The sequence below is a fragment of the Bos javanicus genome, chromosome 18 (assembly GCF_032452875.1).
Source record: "Bos javanicus breed banteng chromosome 18, ARS-OSU_banteng_1.0, whole genome shotgun sequence".
NCBI lineage: Eukaryota > Metazoa > Chordata > Mammalia > Artiodactyla > Bovidae > Bos > Bos javanicus.
The window spans coordinates 14704862-14724910 of record NC_083885.1 but is presented as its reverse complement, the minus strand read 5'-3'; the positions used below and the strand labels follow the sequence as shown (position 1 = coordinate 14724910).

The 20049-nt window shown below is 59.5% G+C and overlaps 1 protein-coding gene across 2 annotated transcripts; it reads right to left on the bottom strand.

The window, feature by feature from the left end:
- Positions 1-3354: 3354 nt before the first annotated feature.
- Positions 3355-15764, bottom strand: CPNE7 (copine 7). Of its 2 annotated transcripts, XM_061387037.1 has the most exons (15): positions 15304-15762; positions 13189-13371; positions 11785-11859; positions 11511-11585; positions 11063-11146; positions 10534-10623; positions 10155-10253; positions 9802-9888; positions 9353-9412; positions 8641-8774; positions 8218-8272; positions 7758-7809; positions 7559-7692; positions 4399-4635; positions 3355-3892 (listed from the first exon to the last, which is right to left on the bottom strand). In XM_061387037.1, exons 1-15 carry the CDS (start codon positions 15475-15477, stop codon positions 3782-3784), a joined length of 1650 nt encoding a protein of 549 aa, XP_061243021.1. In that variant the 5' UTR covers positions 15478-15762; the 3' UTR covers positions 3355-3781. The 2 variants fall into 2 exon arrangements, with proteins under 2 accessions (XP_061243021.1, XP_061243022.1); XM_061387038.1 differs by lacking the exon at positions 9802-9888 and having other exon boundaries at positions 15304-15764.
- Between the last annotated feature and the right edge of the window lie 4285 nt (positions 15765-20049).

Below are 20049 nucleotides of genomic sequence, written 5' to 3'. Positions count from 1 at the left end.
AGGGCGGCAGCCTAGGGAGCCACAGCCTCGGCAGATAACCAGGACTGGGTCCTTTCACCCTGGGCTCTGTGACTGTTGTAGGTCTGGGTCGGGGAGAGTCTGTGCTGGGCAAGGGTCCTGGGTGCCCTCATTCGGGGGCAGACACCAGAGCAGGAGAAGCGGGGCTCTTGCCCACGGGCCCCTGTGCCCAAGGCCCTATGCCTAGCATCTGACAGCCCTGCTGCCCACACCAATCACAGCACTTGTTTCCTGCTCAGCTTCGTCTCCACAGCAGAGGAAAGAGCAGGCTGGAGCTTCAGGGTTCTGCTCCCTTGGCCCACGGCTGACTCTGAGGATGCGGGGGTGGGGGCCTGGGCCGGGAGTCCTCCCCTGCACAGGGCCAGGCCGACACCCATAACTAGGGATGCTCAGAACAAGGAAAGGACACCCTGCTCCCTCCGGAAATGGATATTTATTTACCAACAGGTGTTTTGTCTCAGGCCCAGTACACCCGCCCCCCATGCAGTCCTTACAAGAACGTGCAGAGCCAACTACCCCCAACATGTGGTGGCTTAGCACACCAGCAAACACGGACAAACTCATTCCATTTCTAGAGGTCAGGAATACAGGAAAGGATTGTGATGGTCCCAGTGACGTCTCTCCCGAAAGTCCAGGAAGGTGTCATGGGCTCTGGCGAGCCCCTGTTCAGACAGCAAGGGACCAGGACAGCCCTGTGTGTGTCCATAACTGAGCCTTGGAGACACACAGCACTGAGGCCGCCTGGATTCACGGGGAAGCACTATACACCCCGTTTCTCCAGGGGAGGGTCAGTCAAGAACTTCAGGATCAGCCTGGTTTGATCCCTGGTTTAGGAAGATACCCTGGAGGAAGCGATGGCACCCCACTCCAGTACTCTTGCCTGGAGAATACCATGGACAGAGTAGCCTAGCAAGGTACAGTCCATGGAGTTGCAGGGTTGGACACAACTGAGAGACTATCACGCTTACTTTTCATGCCTCCAAGTGAAGCAAGGGGTCACGTGCAGGCTGAGGAGAGTGGGACCAGGTGTCCAACCTAACTCTGGACCGGTGCTTAAGTCATTGGTCACCGCAGGTTTACATGAATCCCAAGCCCATCCTGCAAGGAGTTGCTCCAAGAAGCGTGCTGGAGCAACCTCTGAAGACAGTCAGGCCCAGTTGCCTCCCACAGCAGCCCCTTGGGCTGGGCGCTGGCTGGAAAACTCCTCATGTCCTTACAGCTGAGCTGGCTGATGCCTTCCTTCAGGTCAGCTTGCTCTGAACCCCACAGACTCCACATACAATTGTTGTGAGCAAGAGTGAGGCTGCATCCCCAGGAGGGGTGGTGATGAAGAACTAGGGGCTGGCGTCTCGTCTGCAGGTCTCCACATCAGCTGCCAGGATTTCTGACCATCCTGTCTTGGGCTTCCCTCCCTAGAAGCCCATCTGGATTCCAGAACCCTTGATGGAGGGTCTTGCATTGAAAGGTGAAAGTCCAGAAATTGCACGGGGCTGGTGGGTCTTGCTTCTGCCACTGCCAGCTGTGTGACTCAGGGCAAGTCACTCAACTGTTCTGAGCCTTGCTTTCCTTGTCTGTGAACTGGGAATATTTGCCATCCTTGTGGGCCAGAATCTGGGAGTGGCAAGAGACAGAAGCCCCGTCTCTGACCCGTTGGTCTGAGCGGAAAGGGAGGAGCCAGGTCCCCATACTCTGGCACCATTTCTTTGTCCACCTCCTCTGTGCCAGCTTCCTTCCCAGGCAGGCCCTGCCCATGCTGCAGCAGTGGTCACCAGCTGCTCCTGGTGCCCATTCAGCAGCTTAGCAACTGGCAGAAAAGTCGCAGAACCCAGTCCCTTTGGCCATCCAGGTGGAGTGCCCACCTGGAGCCAATCACCGTGTCCAGGGGACAGCACGCTTGCTGAGTGGTCAGGCCTGCATCGTGCCTACCCTGGGATTCAGACAGTAGTCCAGGCCCATTAAATATATGGACTAGGAGATGGGCCCCCAGAAGAGAGCAGGGCTGCTGTTACCAAGGAGGTGAGAGCGGTTGGTGCCCATCTGAACCACCCTGGACCATAATCAATTCATTATTTTATTGCCTCTGGGCAGAGCTGGCTGCCTTCTTGGGCTGGGCGCTGGCTGGAAAACTCCTCACGTCCTTACAGCTGAGCTGGCTGATGCTTTCCTGCCCCCACCCCCCCAGCGGCTCCCCCTCACCTGCTGTGCCCAGCCGAGCCGCCCACAGGCCAGGTCCCATGGCTGCCTCCCCTGGTCCTTCCATCCACACCTTTTCTGGCCCCAGGAGGGCATCCCCTGAAAGCGGCCCTGACCCCGATTCCACTCCTCTCCAGGGAGGAGGGGAGAGGCTGGGACCTTGAACCTTGGCCCCTCCCTGCCACACGAGATCTGGAAGAGGCCACAGCCCATCGAGGCTGCAGCTCCCTGGGCCATCACTGTCACCACTGCTGTGCATGGACCCCCCATCCCCCCATTTTTCTTGGCTTCTGTCTCCCCAGGGATCTCAGCTGACCAGCTCTTGCTGGCTTTGCCCCTGATCAGTGCCCAGGAACTGTCTGAGACTTTCTGCTCCTAAAAGGGCAGCCCAGTCATACAAGACTCAGTGGCTGGGTTCTGCTGACACTGGCCCTCCCTCCTCAGGGCCACAGTGTCCCCAGCCTGCATTCCTGCTGCCTCCCAGATGTGAATGGGGGGGGGGCTGCATCTCTGGTGTCCTCTCACCCCCAAAGAGACCAAAATCAGCCCTTCCAGAATTCAGCGGTAGCCAGGTTACCATGGCGATGCCCATTATCCCCGCTGAACAAGAGATGAATCAGGAGCTAAAAATAGGCCCCCAAAATGGATGGATGGACGGATGGATAGAGGCAGGGGTGGGTGGGCCTCATTCAGGGTCGGAACAGTCTGTTTTTCCCAGACAAGATAATTTAGGGGGAAATCTCAATCTGAAACCCATGCCCACAGAGCTGGGAGGTACTGCAAGTGCTGCCCCCTCCCCTGACAGGAGCATAAAGCACGCAGCACCCAGAAGGCCCTCATAAAGCCCAGGGCTTGGAGCTCTCTCCACCTGAGCCCAGCTGGTACAGACTTCAGGCAGGGAACAGCGGAGGCTCTTGGCTTCGGGTGGCCATCGCACCGACTGGCCCTTCCCAGGGTGGAGCACTTCCCCCTGCGCCCTTTCATTCCCAGCAGGGTCCTTGGTTCAGTCCAGGAAGGACCTGAGGAACCTGCTGAGAAGCTCCCTACTCTAATGCGGGGCTCCAGGGCACAGAAACACTGTGCCCCACCCCTCCAGTGGGGTGCGGTCCTCTGCTGGGGGGGGCAGTGAAGGGACAAAGCCGCTGCAAGGACAAGACACTTTATTCTGCCTAAGTCCCCTCCTCCGCCCCCGAAGACCCCACAGACAGAGAGACAAGGGAGGATGCAGCTGGGACCAGGAGGAATCTGGCTGCAGGGACAGGGGTCTGGGGGGCCGGGGTTTTCTCAGAGACAGGGCACGGCCTTCTGACTCTCCCCAGTGAAGATCAGAAGCAAAGGAGCTGTCCCCCAGGCCCCTCCCCACCCACTAGGCTGGGGCTGGGTTAGGCATGCCCATGGGACCTCTGCACCCTTCAGCCCACCAGGCAGCAGGGTCACAGGAGCCGAGGGTGGGCCTGGGCTGCAGGATGGGAGGCCCCTGGGGAATCGGGTGGAGGATGCTGGAGGCAGACGGTGGACACAGTCCTGGCCGCCCCATGGGTCCTCAGAGAGCAGAGCCCAAGCTGGCTTCTCAGGCGTGGGCACCGAGGTCTCTTGGAGGCAGCTCCTTGTGGCTGTAGTATTCCACCAGCTGCCTGGGCACCTCGGCCAGCACACTCTTGGCCAATGCCGCGGGGGACGCCTGGGTGTGGGGAGAAGGTGCCTCCAGCCAGTCCCCCAGCCCCCCTTCTCCACCTACTCACATCCAGCCCCCTTCCCTAGAGCCCCCAGCTCCAGGGACCACAACCAGGAATTCACCAAGTGGGCAGGCAGGTGAGCCTGTGTTAAGGTTGAGACCGCAGTGGCTGGGCAGTCCGCCCCTGCTGTCACTGTGGGGGCACAGACAGCCATCTGGGTGGGTGTGACCCTGCTCTGAGCACGGGGCAGAGCGGCTGAGGCCCCTCCATGGCCCAGGTCCTCCTGTGAAGCTGCAAGTGTGTGTCCAAGTGACACAGAGTTCCTACTGTGTCACAAAGAGGCTTGAAAGCCAGGGAGGTGGCTGCCTGAGGGGCACCCTGCCCTCTGGGGCGTCCATGTGACGCTTCTCATAGTGCAAAGGTTTCTAGGGGCTGAAACTGCTCAGGATGGGGTGGGGGCTCAGAGCCTGTCGCCCCCGCAATGCTGCCAAGGGACCCGCCAGGCACTCACGCTCTTGAGCTCCCGAAACGGAACAAACTGCACGATGTCGCGGAGGGCGGGCTCGCCGCGTGGGGAGCGCAGGACACCGTCGTCGCCGTCTAGCACCTGCATGTCAGTGAAGTCGGCGTTGCCCACCCCGACAATGATGATGGACATGGGCAGGTGGGAGGCGCGCACAATGGCCTCGCGTGTGTCCGCCATGTCGGTCACCACGCCATCCGTCAGAATCAGCAGAATGTAGTATTGCTGGGGGCACAGCGGAGGAGGGGCCGTGGGGACCCTGCAGGGCCGCTGCACCTCCCCCAGTCGAACCCCAAGTCCACCAAGCAGACCGCCTGGGGGTGACCACGGTTGCCAAGCTTTTCTAAAAAATGTATTCGCAGAAGCATACCACATGTACACAGGTGCACACACACACATGGAATCACAGTGAGCTGTGACCACGTGCTTCCTCTAACCCGGAGGTGGATATGGCCACACCTTACAGGTGGGGACAGCGAGGCTAGGGGACCTGGGGTTGACCCAGGTCTGAGGCCAGAGGAGAAGTGATCATCAGCCCTGGGCGGGGAGGGGCTCCCACACCCTGAAGAGACGCTGAGATTTCAAACAACACACTCTGGCCCAGCCTGGCCAGGTGCCCAGTGTGTCTGCGCATGACAGACTGGGGCTTGTTTCAAATAAAGGTCCATTTCCAGTGTGAAAAAAACAAAACCACTCAGCAATCATTACTAAAAATCTGGGCACGAGAAAACACAGAAGAGCTGCAACACTGGAAGGCCGGCCAGACTATCCCCTAGCCTGCCCAGCTCTGGCCGAGTGGGCACCCTCTCCCAGGGACCCCCTCTGAGCCCCCAGACCAGGGGGATGGGCAGTTTCCTGTCCAGGGCTGGTGGATTCCCACAGTGCCTGGCCCCGCCCTGAGCCCCACACACCCTCCTCCCACCCCCAGAGTAGGGGCGGCACCCCACTGAGACCTCAGAGCCCTGCGTCTGCCAGCAATGCAAACACCACACCATCACCGCCTGCGACAGAAGCGTCACCTGAACCCGGGGACCACTGCAGTCGGGGCCCTGGGAGGCGTCAGCCAGAAGGGACAGGGCTTCTCCTCGGGACAGGAAGACGGGTGAGGGCAAAGTTCAAGAGGAGGCTCAGGGAAGGGGGTCCCAGATGCCGCCCAGCCTCCGCCCACATCCACCTCAAGCAGCTAAGAAGGGCCTGAGCCCCAGCAAGAACAGAGGCAGAACTGAGGCCCCCAGAGTTCAACCCCTCCCAGAGGAATCAGACAGGACATGAAGGCCACCACAAGGGCATGGTCAGCAGACTCCAGCCAGGGCACTACTATATGCACATGCCGATCTCTTTAACGAGGGGATGGCAAGGGGACCCGGTAGGAGAAGGCAGGGGTCCCCAGCAGGATGGCCACACCCACTGTCAGGCCCAGCCCCTTATCTTAACCCTGTGCCTCCTGGAAAATCCACCATGGTGTGGACGAGATGGCTGGACACTTAATACTCGGGAACTGATGTTGTCTTTAGGTGTGATAATGGGACCCTACTGTGAAGGATGTGGCAACCCACTCCAGTGTTCTTGCCTGGAGAATCCCAGGGATGGGGGAGCCTGGTGGGCTGCCGTCTATGGGGTCACACAGAGTCGGACACAACTGAGGCGACTTAGCAGCAGCAGCAGCAGTACCTCTTTCAGAGGTTTATACTGATATTTACAAATGAAATTATGTCTAAAACTTGCTTCAAAACAATACAAGAACATAAAAGCTGAATGTAATCCTTAACTCCAGGCTGGATTCTACACCAGAAATAATATTGTAATAAAATTATTATTCTTTTGGCAATTAATGAAATTGGAGCATATTATATGACTAAAGTATCAGATCTAAATTAAACCACCTGAGATTGATACTTGTGCAGTGACTGTAGAAGAGAACGCCTGGATCTGAGGAAAGAAGGGGTGGGAGGCGACACTGTGACCCTGCCTTTGGGGGCTGTGTGCCTGGGAGAGCCACCCCCACTCAGGGCACGGGACCAGGGACCACCAGGGACTGGGCAATGGCAAGTCCCAAGGATGGAGCAAGGCTGAGAGCAACAGCCTAGTCCCACCACAGGGACTTCCCCGGTGGTGCAGTGGACTCCCACTGCAGGGCGCGCAGGTTCAATCCCTGGTCAGGGAACTAACATGCTGCAGGGTACATTAAAACAAAGGGGAAAAAACAGATCAGGAGACCAGAACACGGGAACGATGGGTCCTGGGACGTTGAGGAACATGGACACATGGGGACAGATGGAGGCTGGGGTGAGACAAGAGGAGGGGTCGTCTTCGATGTGAGACTGCAAAGCCGTACTGTACAGGATCTTGTGAGCAGATCAACACCAAGAACTTGGAGGGGAGAGTGAGGTTCAGGAAGCCAGCAGCCTGCTCTCAAGAGATTCAGAGGGAAGACAGGACCAATGTGTAGATGGGGGCAGGGGAGGAAGAGAAGTAGGAGGAGGTAACAGGGCAAGAAGTCGCTGACCAGTGAGTCCAGGGAAAGGATGGGCCAAAGGTGTTGGGTTTGGGTTATTCTTCCATAAAGTTGACTATTCTTTTTTTTTCCCCAGAATAAAGGGTTAAAGGAAGGCAACAGAGTCGTCGTGCCTCAGGCAGGTCTACAGAACCCTAATGCAGGAGGCGGCCTTTAGCATCTCACCACTTGTGCGAATTAAGAAGAGGGATTTCCCTGGCAGTCCAGTGAATCAGGACTGTGCACTTTCACTTCCCCGGGCCTGGGTTCAATCCCTGGTCGAGGAACTAAATTCCCACAAGCTAACACAGTGCAGTCAAAAAAAAAAAAAAAACGAAAGACAATGCAAACAAAATAACAATACATGTGTAACAGAACCACAGACAGCAGATCAGCCTCCAGGGCGAGAATCTCCTGGGCAGAGAGCAGTGCTCAGCACACTGGCTCTGGGGCCCTCGAGGCATCTCCACGCCCGGCCTCACTAGGTCCAGATACCCGGGACTCCTGCTTCCGACCCCTCTTCCCTCCCTCGGCCACCCCCGCCCCACCTCCCGGCCCCGCCCCACCTCCCGGCCCCGCCCCACCTGACCCTTCCCTCTTCCCCAGCTGCGGGCCGCCCTTCCTCACACACCGGCCCTGGCACTAGGCACCTACAGAGGCCTCACGGGTGCGCTCCTCGGCCGCGGCTGTGCGGGCCACCTTGGAGATGATGGGCGCCACGTTGGTGGGGCCGTAGAGCTGGACCCTGGGCAGGCAGTTCTGGTAGGCCTCTACCACACCCTGGATCCCTGTGGGGGGAGGGGTGTGAGCACGGCCCCAGCGCACCCCCACCCTGGGCCATTCACGCTCCTACCTTCGCACTCATCGTCCTCGGGGTTGAAATTGATGGCAAAGTCATGGGACACCTGGGCAGAAGGGACTGGTCAGCGGGTCCACCTCCTAGCACCGCCCCCCCCACCCCAACTACTGAGAGAGGTAGGTTTGGAGCCCCCGGGGCCACCATGTGACACATCCTGTGTGGAAGGGGGTCACTGGGGACAGAGGGCAGAAGGCCAGCCCTGGATCCAGGGGGACCCGGAGCTTCTGAGATGTATTAGCCAATAATTCCCCGACCCCCAAACTTTCTGCTCAAGCCAGCCAAACACCCTTTCTAAGCGGAAAACTCCAGGCGAATGTCCTCCTTCTCACAGGGCCACAGGGCTGACCGAGAACACTACTGCTGGGAGGTCAAAGGCAGGTCCCCACCCCCTGCCCCACTGCCCGTCACATGGCACTGCTTCCCCTGGGGTCCTGGGACCCGGGCTTTCTCCTACCTCGTACTTGGGAGGGATCCGGGCTCCAAACCCCAAAGCAGAGAGCCTCTTGTCGCTGGAAGAGAGGCCGCCTCATCACCCAGGGCTCCTGACCTCACTGAGGGAACGGGGGCTTCGGGGAGACACCAGCAGAGCCAGGAGACCAGGTGCCCCGAACCACATGGGGGAAACTAAGGCCCAGAGCCGTGAGGAGGCCACCAGGCTCGCAGGCAGGCAGGGGTGGTGCTGACTGGATGCAGGGACCTTGGCCCCATCACTCGTTAGGCCTCGAGAGCCCTACCCCTCCATGGCCTCAGTTTACTGCTCTGTGTCTGTGAGAAGGACTCGGACCCCTGTGGGGGGCTGCCCCATCTCCCTTCTCAGGCCCTGAGGTGCTGACCCATGACCCCTGCAGAGCCCAGGAGGCATGGGAGGCCAGCGCACCTGTCGTAGTCCTGGCAGATCTCTCCCACGGCCACCAGGGCCTGCAGGTACTCGTTGGGCTGGAAGGGGTTGATGTAGTGCAGGGAGCAGCTGTTCCTGGGATCCCCATTGGAGGCCGTGAAGTCAATGGCCACCTGCAGAGGCCATGGCGTTGTGAGCCTGGAGCCCTCCTTCCTGGCCTGGGTGGCAGCTGCACCCCATCTGACAGCTAAGGACACCGAGGCCTGGGGAAGCCGCTTGCCCAGGGATGTGAGAAAACCCAGGGGCTGTAAGCCCAAGGGTCTGACGCTGTGCTAGCTGAGTCACAGGAGAAGGGACAGGCCAACCCCAAAGCTCCTGGGTCCCCAGGTGCAGCCAGCGCCTCTGCGGCAACACCAGCCAGGGACCCCAAGGAGCTGGAGCAGTCAGAGTGGACCCTCAGCACCTCCTCCTGCAGTCGAGGATGGAGGGAGGGGCTGGGCAGGGCCTGGGAGGACTAATCCCCGAGATGGGGTCCCGTGTCTCCCCCCGCCAAGTCACTACCCTCAAGCCTTTCTGGCTGTCACTTGAAGAAGCTCAGAGGGGTCACAAGGAAGGGGTCTGCAAGCCCTGCAGAAGGGCCTTTTCTGCACAATCCACCCCGGGTATCAAACAGGCTCTGAGTGGGGCCAGGCGCTGACCCCCCCATCCTCTGGGATGCAGCCTGCAGGCGGTGTGGAGGGTGCGGACTCACCGTGAAGTGGATCTGGCAGCCGCCCATGACGTAGTCCAGGAACGAGTACACCCTGTAGAGCTTCCAGCGACCCCACCCCAGGGAGACTCAGGCCGGGGCTTCAGGGCAGGGCCTCTGGGGCTGCTGGGACCTGCCGTCCCCCAGGGCAGCTGGGGCAGGCAGGAGCCTGGCAGCCTCAGTCCCTGCCTCTCTGGCCCTCAGGCTGTCTGCATGCCCATCTCCCCCGATCATCTATTCTCTTGTTTCCCCCTCCCCTCCATTTCCTAACCCACCTCCATGCATTGGGGGCACAAGAGCCCTTGAGTCCATCTGACAATGGGGGAGATTCCAGGGAATGGCCTGCCACTGCTGAGCTTGCTCTCCGCAGAGCTCAGGTGGAAGCAGGACTACCCCCCAACCCCGCACCCTGGGTGGGCAGGGGAGGGTCTGCAGCCTGGGCTGAGGCTCACCTTCAGGTCTGCCAGGATGACCACCCCAGAATTCTTGTAATTGCGCTTCTTCTGCTTATACTTGGAGTTCACACAGTCCCACTGGGCCTGGGGGACAGGGACAGGCAGAGACCCCCACCCCAGAGTGCCAGCCCCCAACACCCCACCCTAAAGGGGCCGGGGAGGCCTTGAAGCCCTGCCCATTGGCGGGTGTCTGTCCCACACAGGCCGGTGATCCCTACTCTGACCACCTGGTGGGCGTGGCTGTCATGGTCTGTCATCATCTTTAGCCTCTCTAAAGCCATCACAAGCACTTTTGGGGAACTCAGCCCAGGGCCAGCGCCCCAGAGCATTCTGGGGACAGGCCGGCTCACCTGGTCCTCCCCGAAGGCTTTCTGCATCTCCTCGAAGGTGGTGGAGAATTCTCCAATGAAGTCGTGCTTTCCGCGGGAGTCATAATCCCAAACGAGGCCCTGGGGAGCCCAGGACTCCTCAGCCCGCCTGCCCCTCTGGGGTCCCAGGCCTGGCGTCTCCATGGCCCTGCACGTAGGCCGCCCCCTCCGCAACCACTCCTCTCCAGTACCTAACCCCCACCCCCGCCCCACCCCACCCCCCACACCACCCCACCCCCCACACCACCCCGCATATCTCAACTCCAAGAGGGTGTGGTCTGGTGGGGCTGGCCCCACCCAACCGCCCGCCCCGCCCCTTCCCAGCCACATCCCCATCCTCCAGGCGCAAAGCCCCACCCACTTTCAGAGGCCGCGACTCCTCACAGCTGCACAGGCTGCTCAGAGACACCTTGAAAGGCTGCCAGGTGGGGCTCAGGTCGTTCTTCACCACCTGTGGGCCGGGAGGGGCAGGCGGCTCAGGGGGCCCGGCCTCAGGCTCCAGGCAGGACCCTGGGAGCCCAGAGCTGCATCTCCGAACCTCGTTCCATCCAGAAGCCCCTTTGTAGCTTCCTCCACATTCTGGGACCACCTGGACTCCTTTCCTTACATAGCCTTTTTTAAACTCAATTTATCTCAAAAGGAAACGCTTTCCCACTGCTGTCACTGGGATCTTGTTTCATGGGCAGGTAGTCACAACAAATGCAGATCCTTGACTCTAGGTCACAAGGTCCACTCGCGCCTGGCTGCTCCCTGTTCAAAGGGGGATGGCGGGCGGTGTTGGGGATCAAGGCCCCTACAGCTACGGCGGGCAGGGAGGTGCAGGAACGGTCAGGGGCTGCCCTCTCTGTGCTTTCACGCTACCCTCGGGTGCTGGGCGGGGACCCCCTCACCTCTGTCCTGTACACCAGTTGCTCGCTCTGATCATCATTGATCCGGTATAGCTCCAGGAATGGGTCTGACTTGCTGAAGAGGTCCTGGCAGAGGAGCAAAAGATGAGCTTGGCAAGGTGGGTTGGGGGCCAGGCTCTGCCACTCCCCGGGTGTGAGGGCCCAGCCCTCCCTGAGAGCATCCTGCTCCAGTTCCCTAGCTCCCCAGCACTTCCAGCCCAGAGACTGGCTCCCACCAGTTTCTCCACTGTCTGCCCAGGGACTTCCCTGAGCCCCTGAGCGTTGTCACAGGAAGCTATGAGGATGAACTGAGGGCAGTGACACAACAGGACCCCGACAGCAGCACAGCTGCCCTGGCTCTGAGTGCGTCCCACTCCGCGGCCACCTGTCTTCTCCTCGTGGACACCCCCTGACAGCAGGGAGAGCTGGGCTCCAGGGGAGCACCCCTCACCTTGTCGTCCAGCTTCCTGGCCCTGAAGGAGAGCTCCACGTAGCCGTTGTTCCCGGAGATGTCCTCGGCTATCACCTGGATGGAGTGGGCAGGAGGGGCCTGACCCCTCGCGGGCCTCGGGGTTCAGCCGGCCCACTCCAACCCTTCTCCGCCCTGCAGCGTAGTCTATGGGAGGTGCCTAGACACCTCGGCAGCCTGGGCCTAGTCCCCCACAGTCTCAGCGACGAAAGGGCGGGGCCTGCAGGGGAGGGGCCTGTGGAAGGCGGGGCCTCACCGTGATGGTGGACTTGCCCGCGTTCCTGCCGAACTTCAGCAACAGTGCCCGGGTCACCTTCTTCTGGGCCACGATCTGGAAGTCAGAGGGTCAGGGAGGGTCCGCACCTGCTCCCTGGGGACTCTAGCCCCGCCCAGGGCCTCCCCGTCTCCTTCCCAGTGACCCCAGTCACCCTCGGTGGCCTGGCTCCCCAACCTACCACCTAGGTAAGGAAGTGGAGATTCAGGCAGAGGTCCGGGACTTACTGAAGGACCACCACTGGGATTTGAAGCCAGGGTCCAAACCTTTGGCCGGCCCTGCAGACCTGGTGGCACTGGGCGGCCTTCCCATAATGCAGAGTTTACGTGTATATCCAGACATACGTGTCCATACACGTGTCCATGGACCTGCACCCGTAGGTGCATGCATGTTTGCACACTGATGTCCGTGCATGTGTGTCCCTGCATGTGAGGAAAGTGGGTGGCCAGCATTGGGTGGACCCTGCTGAAATCTCAGTCCTCTTATCTGACAGAGGCTCGACCCAGCCGTTTCTGCCCCAGGCAGCAATGGAGATGAGTCACATGCCTTCATGTCGGGGAAAAGAAGTCGGACACAAATGGGAACATACTGTGTGATTCACGGACACGATGTTCTACAACAGGCAAAACTATTGGGGGAGGGGGTTGAGAGGAACAGGGGGGCCTGCTGGATGACAAAGATGTGCTGTGTGATCTGGTGGTGGTCAGGTGTATACAACTGTCTAAAGCCCATCAAGCCCAACCTTAGAGGTTTACACATATTACTGTATGTAAATTATACCTCATTAAAAAGCCCTCAGAGTACTCACGAGAATCGAATGTGTGACACATGGAGTGTTCTGCCCAGAGCCTGCGCTGAGCAGTTTGGCTCGAGGCAAGACCTGTTGTTTCACTGACAATCATAGAGCTAATGGGAATGACTTTACTGGAGGATGCAGGGTCCCTCAGACCAGTCACTGCCATGGAGACAGGCAAGGGAAGGGCTCCCTTATGTTGTGGAAGTGAAGAAGCAAGCTGCAGAGCAGTGTATGTCATTTGCGTTTTTAAAAGTGTATATATAGAGAAAAAACTATATGTCCCTTTGCTCTGATAAGACTACCTCTCTCCAGAAGGATGTAACAAACCTGGGGGCAGGGCAGGAGGGAGACACCCAGAGCATGCCTGTTACATTTTCTGAATTTAGATCCATATGACTATATTACCCAGTTCCAAATTACATTTTTTAAATTAACTAAAAGACTTTTTTTTAAGGAGAAGGAACTAGGAGTCAGACAGAACACCTGGTACACAGTTGGTGCATAATCTTGCAGTTCCCAGACCACCACTGCACCCGCTGAGTTGCCCATGCTGCCCTCCTCCTCTGAGGGCATGGGGATGGGGCACCCACCTGCCCTAAAGTGCATTCCATGCCCCCCAGGAAGTCATCCTCCTGGCAGCTCAGGCTGCTGGGCCCATGGGTGTCGTAGACCTCAAAGCGCAGCTTCTGCACCTCCTCGAAGTAGTAGTCAAGCGTGAAGACCTTGGAGAAGACTGGGTGCAGGCTGCTCCGGACCACCTCGGTTCTGTCCACCTGCAAGCGGCCCTGGGTGAGCAGACCCTTGGAGGAGGGGGACAAGATTCTACCGGGGCACTGCCGGGAGACCCTTTGCCTCTGCTGTAGCCTGCAGGGTTCCCTGTCCCACCCACCGGCCCTTAGGTGGTCCTGGAGGACTTGCATCCCAGTTGTGCTGTGGGAAGACCCATCTGTTGCTTCAAGGCTTCCGGTTGCCCCCTGGGGGGGGGGGGGGTCATTCCCCAGAACCCCGGGCACCTCCCTCCCTGAGATAAAGGCACAGTTCTCTGGTCCCCACAGGCTACAGCTTCTCGTCTCATGCCCACATGGCCTCCTCCATCCCCACACCACAGATGGGGAAGCAGGCTCAGAGAAGGGAAGGGGTGTCCAAGGGCACCCCAAGTCAGGGACAGAGCTGGATTGGAACCTGGCTGGGCAAACCTTAAAGCAGAGATCATTTGCCAGCACCCAGCTGGGCAGGCATGGAGACTCCAGAGTTGCGGGGTGGGGGGGGGGGGGGGAAGGTGGGGGGGTGCAGATTGCAGAGATAACCCCTTGGTTCAGCTCTTTCCTCCAACTTGGGCCCCAACCCATCAAAGTGCAAACTGGGCTGCGGAGGTAGGTTTCTGTGCCCTGTTCCAGAGCCCCACAAACTCCCACACCCCAGATGAGGGTGTTTATGTGCTTCCTCAAGGGACATATGCCCCAGGGAGCGCTGAGGCCAAGCAATGAAGGCTAATGGGGGCTTGGACCCCTCCAGCAGATCCTTTGCCCCCGAAGTCGATGACCGGAGGGTTTCTCAGGCCAGGAGGCTGGTGGTCCAGAGATGACAAAAAACAGCACAAGGTCACAGCCAGGGAGCAGTGCAGTCCAGGGAGCTGGAGCTGCGCATCTCTAGGACTGCGCAACCCTCAGTGGCTGTACCCCCGACGTGCCCCTAACCTCCCTACCTCCGCCCCGGCTGTATGCGGCCACCGAGGCCAGGGACGCGCGTGCGCGGACAGACCCGTCGCAGGGGGAGCACTGGAGGCTGGGGCGCACTCGGGTCCGAGTTCCGGCCCCCCAGCTCTCCGGGGGCTCAATGCCCGACTTCACATGTTCGCCCCCGATTTCTTGCCCTTCCGAGGTGAGGCCACGCGTCTCACGTGAGATGGTGGCGGAAAAAGCGCTTCGTGGGGCGCAGAGAGGTCTGAGCAGTCCCGCGGCCCGCCCTCTGGCAGCGCAGGTCTGGGGTGAAGCGCCCGCCCCCGCGCAGGCGCCCCGGCCGCTCCCGGGACTAGCGGGAAGCCCGCGTAGCCGAGAGACGGGACGCGCCCAGAGCCAGGTCCGCGAGGCTTGCGAACCGTCCGCTGCTGCCCCGACCCCGGCCGCACGCGCCGCGCTCGCCAGGCCACCCCGCGGCCGCTCGGGACCGCTTCGACTCTTCCCGAACTAGAGAGCCAGGCGCCAGGCTGGGAGCCCTTAGGGCGGGGCGTCCCGGTCTCGGAGATGGAGTCCTGGCTCCCGGAGCGCCCGGCTACCCTCCTGTGGGACCCGCGGTGCGCTGTCTCCGCCCTACGAATGCGGACCCGGCGGAGGACTGGTGCTCCCGGCTGCCCCACGGGCCGGGGGTGGACCCGTGACCTCGGTCAAAGCCCCGTGTCCCCTACTCCCCTCTGTGCCCCACAGGAGAGCCCCTGCGGCTCCCTCAAGTCTGGGTGTTTCACTTGGCCCCGGAGCCCCCTCCCGGACCCGGGGTCGCACCCTCCACTCCAGGGCTCCCTCCCTCTACCTGGAGCCCCTCTCGTGGTTTCGCCTCCAACCCAGCCCCTACACTTCAACCCCACAGCTCCAGGGCACCCATCTTTAGACCAGGTAACCCCACCGTGACCCTGCTCTGCACCCCACTAGCCTCTCGGCTTCCGCGTCCGCGGCTCCAGGCCCCCACCCCCCGCCTACCCGCGCCCCTACCTGCACCCACTGGCCCTGCGATTGCAGCAGCAGCACCACGCTCGGGTCGGACTTGGTGAGCGGGTCGCGGTCCAGCAGGTGCCGGCAGCTCAGCCGCAGTTCCACCTTCGAGGCGCAGGGCGCCGGCACCACCCCGGGGGCCGCCGCCGCCCGGCGCTCTGAGCCCGCGCTCATGCTCCCAGCTCCCGCGCTCCGGGACCCGCCTGGGCCCACCGAGGGGCGGTTGTCCGCCAGTCGGCGCCGCGGCCGCGCGGGGAAATGATGGCCTGGCCAGGCGTGGCCGCGCTTCTCTCCCGGCACGCCAGCCCGGCGCGGGCACACGTGGCTCCCGCAGCAGCCACGGCACGGGAACTGCAGGAGGGGGTGTCAGAGAGGGTGGGACAGAGGAGGGGGCAGTGGAGGGGCGGGGCTTAGGCGGGGCCGGGCCGAGAGGGGGCCCTGGAGCCTGGTGGGGAGGAGTGGGCGCTGAGCGGTGGCCTTAGCCCGCCCTTCGTCCCCATCCCCCTCCGTCCCCATCCCCCTTCGAGATGTCCGGGTTTCCACGGGTTCAAATCCCCAGTGGGAGAGGTTTGGGGTCCAAACTGGGTGGGCCCTCCCAGGATGACCAGAGCCCCACGGGGCCCCCTGCATGTGGAAACCTGCTCAGGTCAGGAGGCTCTCTGCTGGCCTAGGCATGGGCCCCAGGTCCCTGCAGGCTGCCCCCCTGGAAAGCCAGGGCCCAGTAGAGGCCCAGTTTAGCACCAAATCCACACCTCTCCCCATCCCTGAGACCCCAACCCCAGGCCTTGCTGCATTTAGTGAGGCATCATTCAGTCAGCAAGCATGTGGTGGGCACCCCCTGTGCGCTGGGCGCCTCCCGTGTGCCAGGTGCCTTGGGGCTGGGACTGGACGCAGGAAGAACAGGGTCTGCCTTCCCAGAGCCTGTTGTCCGGGAGCCAGTACAACCCCTGCTGTCCTGGGGGTGTCTACACTGAGGGTCAGGGTCTGGGGTCCTTCCACATGTGTCTGCTGCACTCAAATCAGAACAGGCCTGGGCTCCTTGGGAGGGGCCCCTCTTGTCCTGAGCTTCACCCTCACCTTGGACCACCCTGTGCTTGCAGCGAAGCTGTGTGGAAGAGGAGGTGTTTGGTGGAGGCAGAAGCCACCTCCCAGTCCATTCTCTTTGCCAGTTTCTGCCTAAAAATAGGGCACAGACCTGGCCAAAAGCCATGGTGGGAGACAGGAAGGGGGTTTAAGGTGAAAGGGGATCCAAGGGCCAGGGGAACAGAAACCAGGTCTCGGGCACACTGGGCTCTTGTGAGCTCGGGCTGAGCCTTGGTCACCAGGACTCCAAAAGTTCCTGGGGTTGGAAGCCCCACCAACAACAGGACAAAGATGCTGCCCAGGCGGAGGTGGAAAGTGGAAGGTTGCACCCCAGGCTCAGAGGAGGGTTCTCCACAGGTGCGATGCCGAGGACAGCATCCTTAGCGGTGGGATACAGGCTCATACCCCAAGGGTGCCTGCAAGGCAAAGACCTTGTGCCCAATTTGCAAGAAGGGGAATTCTTTGCAGGCCAATCTGGTGCCTCCTTCTGCTGCCTCAAGCCTCCATGTCCCCCATCCTAGAAGCTGGCCCAGGTCCCAACAGCTTCAGAAACCAGCCGTTGGGAGGGCTGGCTTCTCTCTGTAGACAGTTACCAGCCTGGAGCCACTCTGGGCCTTCCAGCTCCCGCATCTTTCTTGGCCTGGCTTCCCAGAATCTGTGTTTGTAGCCCATCAGCTGTGCTCTTGGGCTCATGGGGACTCACTGGCTTGCAGGGGCCCAAGTTCCACTTGCACCCTGGCCAAGGCTTCTGGCCTCTCTGAGTTTTATGGGATTAATACAAAACCCCAGGAGAGTGGAGGCTCAGATGGGCACCCAGCCCCACATTGGCATGCCCAGAGGCTCAGAGTCAGCTTTGGGAACTTCCCTGGGACCCCTCCCCTGCCAGCCCTGAGGACAGCCCTTTCCAATGCATGTGTTCATGCTAACTGTGATGTGGTAGCTACTAACCCACTGCAGCCCCATTTCACAGACGAGGAGGGGCCGCCCAGCCCACCAATAGGAGAATAGAGCTTACACCCCGCCACAGTTCAACTCTTAATCATCACACACAGCACCACAGTAACTTCGTATTGCCATCCCCGGGGGAGAGGGAAAAGAGAATTCAGAGTTTGGGGATTCAAGTCTCTGAGGTCCAGAGATTTTAATGGACCTGGGGTCTCTGCTTCCCTGGTGGCTCAATGGTAAAGAATCCACCTGCCAAGCAGGAGACATGGGTTCAATCCCTGAGTTGGGAAGACCCTCTGGAGAAGGAAATGGCAACCCACTCCAGTATTCTTGCCTGGAAAATCCCATGGACAGAAGAGTCTGGTGGGCTACAGTCCATGGGGTTACAAAAGAGTCGAAAATGACTTAGCAATAAACAACTGGGGTCTCTGCCCAGCCTCACAGCAACAGGCCCCTCCCTGCCTTGCAGGGTGGCCCTGGGCTCAGCTCCAGAGCTGACCTGGAGAGGAGGCCGGCAGGGCAGCTCCATGCAGCACTAACGGAAAGATTCTCCAGAGCCCAAGAGAGGCCACTGGGCTGCAGGATCCACCTGCCCTTCCTCACCCAGCAGCCCACAAAGGCCTCAGGACAGGGGAGGGCCCGGAAGGTGGGGGGGGGGGGGCGGGGGGCGAGAGCTCAAGCTGCCAGACGCAGGAAGTGAGATCCCCACCTTCAGATATTCTGTTGTTACTGCTGTACAGGAAATAATAACACATGTTCCTTGTTGAAAAGTTAAAAAATGTAGATAAGCAATTAAAAAAAAAAAGGAAATTCTAGCACCCAGGCAGAAACACTGTTAACACTTTCATGTTTATCCCTCCAGCTTTTTTTTCCACACAAATCTGTTTGTATTAGTTTTTACAAGCTGCTTCCCACCCTTAGGGCCCTTCCTACATCTGGCTCCTCAGATCACAGGCATGGGGACTCTCTGCCCCACCTGACAGCCGAGTTCCTGGGCCTAGCACTGTGCCCAGCACACAGTAGGCACTCAATAAATGTTCAAAGAGGTTCAAGGAGGTACTCAATAAATGTTCCTGTGTGCAGTTTTTTAGTAACTGCTTTTCTTTACATTGTATTGCCGTCTTTCATGCCATCGACAGTGTTACCCCAAAACTTTTATGTTGAAATCCTGACCCGCAATGTGGTGGCACTAGGAGGTGGGTCTTGGGAGGTGCTTAGGTCACGAGGGTGGAGCCCCACTGCATTTGTAACTGGGACCCTAGAGCACTCCCTCAACCCTCTGCCATGTGTGAACCAGATACCAAATCTGCTGGCACCTTGATTGATCTTGGAGTCAGCCTCCAGAGCTGTGAGAACTCAGTATTTGGTGTTTATAACCCTCCTGCTCCCCCCCACCCCCGCCCACCCCCAGTCCCCAGTCTATGGTGTTTCTGTGCTGGCAGCCTGAAGGGACATTCTACCTCGATAAGCTGAGGCCAACAGCAGGGGGATGGGGCACTTCAACCCCTGAGGCTAAGTCTAGAAGCCACCGAGTTGCCACTAGAGTTTTACTGGAGCATGGCCATCCTGTGTGTTCACGGACGGTCTGAAGCCAGCTTCACCCTGCAAGAGCAGAGGGATACTCTGTGGCCTGGAAAGCCTGAAATGCTCACCATCTGGTCCTTTAGCAAACGGTCTGCCGCGTGCATCTCCCTATCCGCCCACCCTGGGTGCTTGGATATCTGAGGGGGCCAGCGGGGTAGAAGCGACCCTTCCTCATGTATTTAACTAACCCCATGCTGAAGCTGAAGCTCCAATACTTTGGCCACCTGGTGCAAAGAGCTGACTCATTGGAAAAGACTGTGATGCTAGGAAAGATTGAGGGCAGCAGAAGGGGGCGACAGAGGACGAGATGGTTGGATGGCATCACCAAGTCAATGGACATGAGTTTGCACAAACTCCAGGAGATAGTGAAGGACTGGGAAGCCTGGCATGCTCCAATCCATGGGGTCGCAAAGAGGTGGACACGACTTAGCAACTGAACAATAACAATCTCTATCTCTTTAAATGCTTCCACATCACTAGTTTTTGGAGCAACAATAAAGCATCCTTGTTTTAGACAACTTGCTTCTCAAGCCACAGAACCCTGCTTACACTGGCTCCCCACCACCAGCCAGCTCCTACTCAGCCTTTGAAGCCTGGCTGAACATGCTCCACCCCCAGCACTGGCTCTGAGCTTCTGGGAATTCTCCCCCTCAGCATCAAATGGGTTGCCTTGAGCAAGAGCCAGAAAGCTCAGCCCCTTGGGAGGGGAGCAGAGCTATGTCCAGGCTGTGTCCAAGTGACGCACTGCTCAGGCAAGGCCATCACCATACCCTCCACCTTGTCCTTCCCAGGGCCCAGTGGGCTTGTTCCAGAGGCTCTGGAAGGCACGCTGAAACTGTCTAAGTTTCAAGAATAGGAGGTGGTGGGGCTGACAAGGCTTTCAAAAGCTTACACCTGTGGGCTGGGTGCTTCCTTGACTAACCTAGAAAGGTCACTTTATCTCAGAACCCTGCTGTCAGAACTGTTTTCCTACAGGATTTGGCATTTCTCTTGTTGTTGTTCAATTGCTCAGTCGTGTCTGACTCTTTACCACCCCATGGACTGGAGCATGCCAGGCTTCCCTGTCCTTTACCATCTCCCGGAACTTGCTCACTCACGTCCATTGTCTTGGTGATGCCATCCAACCATCTTGTT